An 11,251-nucleotide genomic window follows, 5' to 3' on the forward strand; every position below is an offset into this window, starting at 1 on the left:
CTTTGGAATTGTACTCTTGGTTTTTTTTTTTTTTTGTTATTTTTTATTATTATTAAGGAAAAAAAGTTACAATTATTATATATAAAGGTATAACCAACACTTTTGCTTGAGATATCATAAATATATTTCTATTGTGTGACTTCAAAGTCTTATTAAAAATTTTTAATTGCTTATGCATTAGATATTTGACTTGATCACATGAAATTTGATATGTTTTACATATATGAGATAAAGAATTGGAGTTTGATGTGAGTTTTATTTTTTCCCTTTCTTTTTTATTTTGAATTGTAGTTTTGTTGAGTCTTATCAATTTTTTTAATTTTTGAGATACATTTTGTGGTGTTTTGGATTGTAGGGTAGAAAAAATTAGGTTGAGAAAGTTTGTTTAAAATTGAAAGAATAAGTTCCAAATTCTATATACTTTTTAATAATACACAAAGCAATCATTTTAGTTAATAAGTTTTATAATAAGTTTTATTATAAAATGAATACTTTAGTTAACTTACCTTTTAAATTCCTAAAAATGATTGTATTGTTTTTATTTTGGTATGACAAAAATAATATATATTATATTTGTAGTTTGTTCCTATAATAAATGAAAATATAGTTATGAAATACATTGCTCTTTATTTAATTAGTCTAAATTTCAAAAAATATAAATTTAATGAGACTCGCCTAAAAAATTATCTTGTGAAACATGCCAATCCGCGACTAATAAATAAATAAATAAAATACACTGCAATGAAAAAAAAATTGCTACAGCATGTAACTTTAGGGAGGGTCTGGCCCTTGGCCTCTGATTGCTAAAACCCTCCTCCCACGTAATCTACACTCATTTTGTGCCGTCTGTGAAAGCAAAGCAATCATTTACATCTTTATCTGCCTCTACATCAGATTAATTGAGAATTTGAGATCCCTCCTCTTTTTCCTGCCTTCCCGAAGCAAAATAGCTGCTAAAACCACAAAATCTCTCATTTTATTCATTCATTTTTCATAGATGCAATTAGAACCGAATCTGGCAAACTCATTTAATTAAACCCGGTTGGTAAAATAGCACCAGAATTGTTTGCACTTACATTTGGATTGAACTGAGATTGGCATGGTCTAGCCGCAGTGAAAGGTTGATAAAAATAAGGGGATTCTAGCTTGTTGAGGAATATGGAGTGTCACATTATTCAAAATTCAAAACAACAAATTGTAAATTTGGATATGTAGCATTTGTAGCTAGAACTGAAATGAACATTAATTAATGATTACAATCCTATATTTTAACTCTATTATCAGCAAAAACAAAAATATTAACTCAAAATACATCCTATTATAACTAATTGCAAATGGAAGAATAGTGTTGAGGTTTACTCTGTTTGAGGAATTAACCAGAAACAAGGATGAGTAATTTTTATTTATATTTCGATGGATAAATAGTGGGGGAGGGGTGATGGGAAGTACTCCTTTTGTGGTGCCTCGTAATACTATTTTCAACTTCCTCCATCGGTTGTAGAAAACAAATGATTTTCATGGCTAAGAATAATTATCTGTGACTGTGAAAGCAAAGCTATGACAAGCATCTTTATTTTCCCTCTCACACAATTGAGATCCCCTATCTTTTTTCCTGCCTTCCCAAGCAAACTAGTTGATAAAAGCCTAAAACAACAAAATCTTTCATTTTATCCATTCTTTCCTCTACCTTTCCAAGACAGATTAACTGCAAACAACTTAGATTTTGTAACTAGAAGTGAGCCCTTTCACCTAATTGCATTGTCTCCCAGCCATAATAAAAGCCCTCTCTTCCCTCCAACACATCAAACACTCCTCCAAGTGCAAGTGCAAGTGCAAGCACCACTCTTGCATTTCAAAACTTCCCAGCAAAGCAAAACAGTCCTCCACACAACAAAATAACTTCAAAGATGACAAAACAGACTCTCTTCTCCCTCTCAATTTTACTTATATTTCTCTTCCATTGCATCACAACTTTAGGCCAGCCAGCCGCAGCTCCAGCCCAGCCTGCAAATGCTCCAGTACAGCCTGCCACTCCGCCAGTAGTTCAGCCTGCCAAGGCCCCAGCCCCAGTCCAATCTGCGAAGGTCCCACCAACACAGAAAGGTGTCCCTGATGTCACCAAAATCCTTGGAAAGGCCGGTGGGTTCTCAGTCTTTATTCGCCTCTTAAAAAGTACCGGAGTTTCTGACCAATTATACGGCCAGCTTAACAATTCAAATAATGGGTTTACTATCTTTGCTCCCACTGATGCTGCATTTTCGAACCTCAAAGCGGGCACTATAAACTCATTGTCCGACCTACAAAAGACCCAACTAGTACAATTTCACATATTAAACACAGTTGTTAGCCTGTCAAATTTCCAAACTCTGAGCAATCCAGTGCCCACAGAGGCTGGAGATACAAGTGACGGTGAGTTCCCACTAAACGTGATGACTGCTGGCAACCAAGTGAACATCTCTACTGGTCTTGTTAATACCACGGTGGGTGGAACTGTGTATTCAGATAACCAGCTTGATATATATCAAGTGGAGAAAGTGCTTCTTCCTCTTGACATTTTTAATCCTAAGCCTAAGCATAAGGCACCAGCCCCTGCACCAACATTGTCAACGCCTAAGACTAAGGACAATGATGATGAGTCTCAGTCTGATGCTACCAAAGTGAACGAGTCTAGCCCAGTAAGTATCAGTGGGCATGGAATATTGGTGTCCATTGAAGTTGTATTGGTCGCATTCATTCTCACGAAGGGACTTCATGGTGTATGAGAAAATGAGAAAATGCTTATTAGGTGGGTTCCATTTTTCTATTGCCGCGTGATTTTGCTGAGTTTGGGTGAACGGTCGAAATCGATTCTGAGTTCTTCCAAATAATTTTCACCTTTTCTTGTGCGATGTATATTAAGACCAATCTGTGATGAAGCTTTTTCTTTTTCCTTTTTTTTTTTTTTTTTTTTTTTTTTTTTTTTTTTTTTTTTTTTTTTTTTCCGATTTCTATGTATACTTGAGAGTTTTTATTTAATGATTTTTCAAGAGTTGTTCCTTAGAGTTGTTCCTTTGAGCTCCAACATTTAACTTTACGTTCCGAATTCTAAAGATCAAATGTATTTTCTGTTTGCTTGTTTCGGTGGATAACATTTCCTTATCAGTCATCTTTTAGAAAATATTATCTAGAAAATTGACTATTAGCTCCAAAAAGGTTTTTTCTTTTTGAAAAACTAACCAATTTTCTCATATTTGGTAGCAACTTTCAAAATAAATTGAAAAATATTTTCTGTTGCTTAGCGCGTATAGAAAATTACTTACAATTTTGTAATTTCAAATAATCATTTGCACAAAACCTTCATTCACAGCATGAATATGAGATAGAGCAACTAGACAATTACCCAAAAATTGATTCAGACTTTTCGATTCAACCTCGTGGCACGGTGGTTTTATTGTGTGTGGTGCTATCCTATATGATGGCATGTGGAGTCGCCGCAAGTGATGGTATGTACAAGTGTGATTGGCAACATATTTTATAATTACTAAGCTAAAGCAAGGATGGTGTGTAGTATCCTAACCTAAATCTAGGAATAAATATCTACAATCTAAATATATGTAACTCTGGAAGTTCCATGATATATTATGTGTGGCCGTGTGGGTAAATAGTGCAACATATGCAATCCCATGTAATGTGTAGAAAAATTTGACGAATTTTTTATATTTTTTTTGTTTACTCAAAAAAGAAAATAGTAGATAAAATTTATAAGTGTTAAAATGATGTGATTATTTTTCAACAAAGTATAGCTGATTGATGCAATATATTAGATTTTCTAAATTAATCTATCTATATTTGTTATTTGAAAGTATCTTAAATTTTGTAAGTAATTTTTTTTTCAAGGAAACATAATGCATTTTTATATTCAATTATTATATAAGATATTTTTTGTAAATAATATAATATGTGGTTGAAACTTGTTTCTAGTGCTCTTTACAAACTGTTCATCCTACATACTTCTTGAATGACCTAAAAATGAAGCAGATATAAGTAAATTCATCACTTATATTAGAAGAAGAAGAAGAAGAAGAAGAAGAAGAAAAAAAAAAAAAAAAAAAAAAAAAAAAAAAAAAAAAAAAAAAAAAAAAACATAAGACATTAATAATGTAAGAAAAATGTATTTTATTAAGAACCTGCCAACATTATGTTGAGAATGTGACATAATTAATTGTCAAAAAGCAGCTCATTTTTCTACAAAAACCTCTCCTCTCAAAACATTTCCGAAGTGAACCAAATTAGACCACATTGGTCTGAAGTTGAATAAGTGGGCCAAAAGAACCAAAATATTACACTGATGTAGCTCAACAAGAGCGTAATAATAATAAACGTTATATTTAAGTGTTTAGATATTATAGATATGAAATATTTAAAAGATTTCATAGTTTGAAAGCATTCTCCAATCATGTTTTGTGTTTTTGATAGTTGGTTTGGGGATAAGGTCTTTTAGGGCATCCTTGTTTATTGCTTTTGTTTAGAAAGTGAGTTTTAGAAGTCTAGATGAGACAAGTGGTCTATTCTAGTGCATGGTCCAACTTGTTGAAAAGGGGAACTTCCACACTTGATTTCCAAACTTTAGGCTGCTTTAGAGAACTTCCTTTTTGATTGCCGGATTGAGTTGTAGAGACTAGAGAGCTAGGTTCAAGAAATCTTTCTATAACTCTTCCCTATTCCTGAAGATTTTCTATCACTTCTCTCTTTTTTATCACTTTATCTGAATAGTCCTCATTTTCTAAGGATTCCCGATGTCATTAATAAGGATAGGGGGGCTATTTTTATAGTGAAAACTCGCATTTCTTGAAAAAGGCTAGTTTGGAAACTACAACCCATGGAGACCACTTTTTCATTACGTTTCTCCTCCTTGACAAGTAAAGAGAAAACATCCACCGGTTACAAATCTCAAGGTATAGATTCATCTATTGATAATTGATGCCCCATAATCCAAGGGATTTACAATGAAGTCACCACATTAATTTTTTTTTTAAGATAATTAAGAATTGATGAATAATGAAAATTACAATATTACATACATCGTTTGGTAAAAAAAAAAAAAATAAGTGCATGACTTTGGTTCTAGATACAATCTAATAGGAAAATTACATTTCTTTGTTTCTTAGTTATATTTTGAAATATCAAGAAAAAATTGCATAAAAAGTATTAACATATACATCCCAAAGATTACGTTCAGGGGTTATTTTACCAAATGAGGTGTTTGGCACCCATTACACCCAATCTAATTAAGTTGCTCTCCTAAAATACAATTATCAAATATAAACAAATTCACTCAACCATTACACAATTAAGTAATAAAATTATCAAAACAGAAAAATTATAGAAACTCTAGCACTGTGTATTTACATATTCAAGAATAATAACTAACAAGTCAATATAAGCACATTAGCCATTAAGGACTCATCAAATCATGAGAATGACAATAAAAGAAACACTAACTTCGCACAATAACTTATTGTAAGATGAATGAATATGATTAAGATGAATTGATATGGATGAACTTGCTAAGTTGTGAAGATATAAACCCTAGATGCAATTCCTACATGACATATGAGCATATTTCACATGATTTGCTAAAAATCAAACTAGGCATTAAATCTGGAGCTTTAAAATCTAAATCCATTTTTTCAAGTGAACTGTTGTCCATCCTATATATATAAAGAAAACACAGACATCGATCTATCTTAGATGACATGCGAACGTAATGCAACAAAGAAAATAAATATCATGAAAAAAAAAATTAATAGATCATTATATTGAATTAATGTAGCTAATTAAGCCACGATGCATGAGCATAGGAGTTATGATCATAGAATTACAACTAACGCTAAAAACAAATCTAAGATAATAAACTCCATAATCTAGCCTAACACTTGGAAACTAATCTAACTTAACACATGTTTTTGAAATATTTTTAATTATAAAAGCATGATAAAACCTAACTATGTCTAAACATGCTATAAAAATAAAATTAGCTATGAAGGAATCGAACCTGCATGCAGTTTCTAGTTATTGATCAGTTCTTGGGCTCGGGGTGGATTGTTGATTTTTCTTGCCACTACAATCGTCTTTGTTCAGATCTCCACCTTTTATATAGCTTCTCCGCAAGATAAATGCTTGTTGATATATCTTTGTCTAGTTGATGATGATTGATTGATGCAATAGCCTAGAATACTATTTGGATTTGTGTTTATGAATAAAAAAATGCAGGCTAAAGTGATTTATGTGCTGTAAAAAGTGTGTACGATGAAAAATATGCAAAATATTCCTGGCTCGCTAAACTACCATAGGCAAAAATTCTTGACCTTTTTTAGTAGGGATACTTGTCCTATTTAGAGAGAGAGAGAGAGAGAGAGAGAGAGAGAGCTATTTTCCTTATTTTAAAGGTTCAGAGGCCATGCAATTGGTGGTTTTATATCCTATCAATCTCTCACAAGTTTATAAAAAAGCAGATGAACATCAATTTATTAAATCAATTGAAGTCATGAAATTGGATCCACCCATTTGTTGGGCAACAATGTTTTAGTTGAGTTATGGTCAATTAGAGATGAACTTCAATTCGCTAAATCAATTAGATCAATCCATCTTAAAGTCGAACTTGATGCAAACCTGCTTTTGAATTTGCTAAATCAATTAGATCAATCCATCAAATAGTCGAACTTGATGCAAACCTTCTTTTGAATTTTCTAACAAATAATATCACTGCGCGTAATTTTTATGCTAGAGTTGAGAGAGATTGCATATCTCTCATGAGCTCGATTCCCATCTAGAACTAACCCATTCCTACCATGAAGGAAAATCAAACAGCTGACTGCGTTGCAAAGCTTGGATGGATGCATGACTTGCCTTTTGTTATTCAAAGCATAGCCTTTATTAAATTTTAATTTGTCAAACTTTGTTTCAACTCGTTTTGTAATTATATGTTGTAACTCTTCTATTTTGAATTTATTTTACTGTCTTGTTATTGCCAAATAAAAATTATTATACAAATCTCAGAAAACAATTATTTAGCTGAAATTGAAAACTTTTTATTGAAAGTACTGTAAATAAAGCTAAAAGCTAATTGAAATAATATAGTGGGACCCATCAATAGTAGCAAAAATAAGTTGAATAGTAGTAAAAATAAGTTAAACAGTAAAAAACTATTTTTTTAAGTCAAGCCAAACGCAACCTAAAGATTGTAGTAGAGCACTCGAAATATCTTAGAAGGTTGCTTCTCCAAACTCTTAAAAAATGCATTCAAATACTGGTAATTAAGTTGCATAGTTTCATTAGGATTTAATTTCTTGCTAATGACATTTGAGCAAAAAACCCAGTTAAACAGCCATGTAAGTATGTCTGTTGTTTTTTTTTTTTTTTTTTTTTTTTTTTTTTTTTTTTTTTTTAATTATAGAGAAAATCACACTTTTATCCCTCAAATTTTGAAACCTCTGCCCCCATCTATGCTCTTTTTTCCATGCCCCCGTCAATAAATTTTGGTGCTTGTCCATTCACTTTTTCCCCATTTTTCAACATTTTCCATTTTGTCTCTCCCTAGCATCACCTTTACTCAGGCTACCAAGTGGTGGTGGTGATCGAAAACGAAGCCATGATTTCAACCTAGGGGGACCAAAATTTTGAGGGGCAAAATTGTCATATGGATTATGATCCGGATTAGTATGGTAATTAATGCTGATGTGTCTATTGAGTTAAACATCAAATAAAGGAGTTGAGCTCACAGTAATGATACAATAGATACTTTCTATTTAATTTAATTCGATTAAAAAAAAAAAAAAAGGAAGTTCTACCTACTACCTAGTTGATGCAATGTTAGTGAAAAGGAAAGAGGGGAGTAAGTTCCTTTTCTAGAAGAAATGAACCGAAAACAAAAGCTTAACATAAGCACGCTCTTTGATGCAAACATTAATTTCTTATTAAAAACTCATAATATAATAATGAAGCATATTTCCTCCTCTGGGGAGGTAGAGTGGAACACTCATAATATCTTATAGATTTACTTCTCCAAACCCTTTAAAAATATATATATTCAAAATATTGGTATTTTAGTTTTACATAGTTTCATTAAGACTAAATTCCTTGAATTTAGAGGCAATTATTGGAAAGATCCTCGCTCTTTTTCACTCTTCTTTATTGAGACGAGCTTAAATCTTCCTAGAAAAAGAAATGTGTACCATTACCTGCTCTACTTCAACCTAAAATTAGTTGAAAGGCCAAAAAATTATTTTCATTTTTAAAAAAAAATCGAATTATCTTTAAGAAAAGAAAAGAAAAAAGAAAAAAAGTATTCTAAGATGATATTTATTTTAGGCTTCATTATTATTTCAAATAAATTGAAATGATTATGTATGATTAATATCAAATAATCTCTATTATCATTTCAGATAAATTGAAATTAATAATTATATATGATAATATCAAATAATGTGTAGTATCGCCAACTACGAATCTTGTAGTTGCTAATTAAAAATTCAGAAGTAAATTGCAAAGTAAATCCTAAAATTTGGAGTCGCTTAGATCTTACACACTAAACATTAAAAAAAAAAAAAAATTTACTCCTTGTTACATTCTATTAACAACTTCGATAATAAATAAACAAGAGGATGCAATGAAAAGAATTGCTACAGCATGTAACTTTAGAGAAGGTCTGGCCCTCGGCCTCTGATTGCTAAACCCCTCCTCTCATGTCCCATCTGAGCCCATTTTTGTTCCGTCTGTGAAAGCAAAGCAATCATATACATCTTTATCTGCCTCCACATCCAAATAATTGAGAATTTGAGATCCCCTTTCTTTTTCCTGCCTTCTGGAAGCAAACTAGCTGCTAAACCACAAAAGCTCTCATTTTATCCATTCATTCTTCATAGATTCATTGGAACCGAATTTGGCAAACTCATTTGATTAACCCGGTTGGTAAAATAGCATCAGAATTGGTTGCACTTACATTTGGATTGAACTGAGATTGGCATGGTCTAGCAGCATCGAAAGGCTGATAAAAATGCGGGAGTCTATCTAGTTGAGGATTAAGAACTGTCACATTAATCAAAATTCAAAATAACAAATTGAAAATTTGGATATGTAGCTGGAACTGAAATGAACCTTAATTAATGATTATAATCCTATATTTTAATTCTTTTATCTGCCAATTTATATATATATATATATATATATATATATATTAACTGGAAAGACATCCTAATATAACTAATTGCAAATGGCAGATCATAGTGTTGAATTTTACTCTGTTTGAGGAATTAACCAGAAAAGAGGAAGAGTAATTTTTATTTTTATTTTGATAGATAGATAGTGGGGGAGAGGGTGATGGGATAAAGTGATAGGCTAATGGTAGTGTCACCCTTTGTGGTGACTCGTACTTATGAGCTATGAAAGTTGATACTACCTATTGTTTTCAACTTCCTCCTTAGGCTTGCCGCAAACAAATGATTTTCATAGCTAAGAATAATTCTGTGTGATTGTGAGAGCAGACGTTTTGACAAGCATCTTTATTTCCCCGCTCGCACAACTGAGATCCCCTTTCTTTTTCCTGCCTTCCCAAGCAAACTAGCTGCTAAAACAACAAAATCTCTCATTTTATCCATTCTTTCCTCTTCCTTTTCAAGACAGATTAGCTGCAAACAACTTAGGTTTTATAACTAGAAGTGAACACTTTCACCTAATTGCAGTGTCTCCCAGCCATAATAAAAGCCCTCTCTCCCCTCCAACACATATCAAACACTTCTGCAAGTGCAAGTGCAAGCACCACTTGCATTTCAAAACTTCCCAGCAAAACAAAACTGTCCTCCACAACAAAATAATTTCAAAGATGACAAAACAGACTGTCTTCTCCCTCTCAATTTTACTCCTATTTTTCTTCCATTGCATCACAACTTTAGGCCAGCCGGCTGCAGCTCCGGCCCAGCCAGCAAATGCTCCAGTCCAGCCTGCTAATGCTCCAATACAGCCCGCCACTCCGCCAGTGGTTCAGCCTGCCAAGGCCCCAGCCCCAGTCCAGTCAGCCAAGGTCCCACCCATAAAGAAAGGTGTCCCTGATGTAACCAAAATCCTTGGAAAGGCCGGTGGGTTCTCAGTCTTTATCCGCCTCTTAAAAAGTACCGGAGTGTCTGACCAATTATACGGCCAGCTCAACAATTCAAATAATGGGTTTACCATCTTTGCTCCTACTGATGCTGCATTTTCCAGCCTCAAAGCGGGCACTATAAACTCATTGTCCGACCTACAAAAGACCCAACTAGTACAATTTCACATATTAAACACAGTTGTTACTCTGTCAAATTTCCAAACTCTGAGCAATCCTGTGCCCACAGAGGCTGGAGATACCAGTGCCGGTGAGTTTCCACTAACCGTGACCACTGCTGGCAACCAAGTGAACATCTCTACTATTCTTGTTAATACCACGTTGGGTGGAACTGTGTATTCGGATAACCAGCTTGATATATATCAAGTGGATCAAGTGCTTCTTCCTGTTGACATTTTTAGTCCTAAGCCTAAGCATAAGGCACCAGCCTCGGCACCAACATTGTCAAAGCCTAAGAGTACGGACAATGATGATGATGCAGATACAGATACTCCGTCTGTTGCTGCGAAAGTGAATGCGTCTGGTGCAGTGAGTCTCAACAGGCATGGAATATTGGTGTCCATTGGAGTTGCTGTGATTGCATCATTGTCACGAAGGGACTTGATGGCATAAATATACTTGTTGGATTTTGATAAGTGGTTCCAATTGTTTAGGGCCTATGATTTTCCTGAGTTCGGGTGAGCCGTCGTAATTAACACCGAGTGCTTTCAAATAATTGCCATCTCTCCCTGTCCAATCTGTACCATTCAAATTTGTGATGAGAACTAATGATGCTAAGGCTCTATCTTTGTTTTATTTTATTTAATTATTGTTCCTTTTATTTTTAATTTGTAATATTTCTATGTACTTGAGAATTTTCTATGATTTTTCAACGGTTGTGTCATTGGAATAGTGGAATTGAGCATTAAACTTTCTCTTTTGAATTCTGGCCATATAGTTAATTAGCCTGAGCCGGAGTGCCTGACTCAATAAACTGAATTATATATGGTTGAAAATTACGTAGTTAATTGAGCATTAAACTTTATCAATTTCTCAAATTAAATCCAAGTAGTTAATAAGCCGGACTCAATAATATGAATAAACAATCACAAGAAGAAAAACCACACAAGAGACGGGGAT

General features: G+C 33.3%; 2 protein-coding genes across 2 annotated transcripts; both read left to right on the forward strand.

Annotated features, from left to right (window-relative positions):
* Positions 1–1,724: 1,724 nt before the first annotated feature.
* Positions 1,725–2,948, forward strand: LOC126726135 (fasciclin-like arabinogalactan protein 12). Its single transcript, XM_050431264.1, has one exon. It carries the CDS (start codon positions 1,908–1,910, stop codon positions 2,760–2,762), a length of 855 nt encoding a protein of 284 aa, XP_050287221.1. The 5' UTR covers positions 1,725–1,907; the 3' UTR covers positions 2,763–2,948.
* A 6,767-nt stretch (positions 2,949–9,715) lies between these two features.
* On the forward strand, positions 9,716–10,978 carry LOC126726126 (fasciclin-like arabinogalactan protein 12). Its single transcript, XM_050431253.1, has one exon. It carries the CDS (start codon positions 9,860–9,862, stop codon positions 10,742–10,744), a length of 885 nt encoding a protein of 294 aa, XP_050287210.1. The 5' UTR covers positions 9,716–9,859; the 3' UTR covers positions 10,745–10,978.
* The last annotated feature ends 273 nt before the right edge of the window (positions 10,979–11,251 follow it).

The sequence above is a fragment of the Quercus robur genome, chromosome 1, assembly GCF_932294415.1.
Source record: "Quercus robur chromosome 1, dhQueRobu3.1, whole genome shotgun sequence".
NCBI classification, from domain to species: domain Eukaryota; kingdom Viridiplantae; phylum Streptophyta; class Magnoliopsida; order Fagales; family Fagaceae; genus Quercus; species Quercus robur.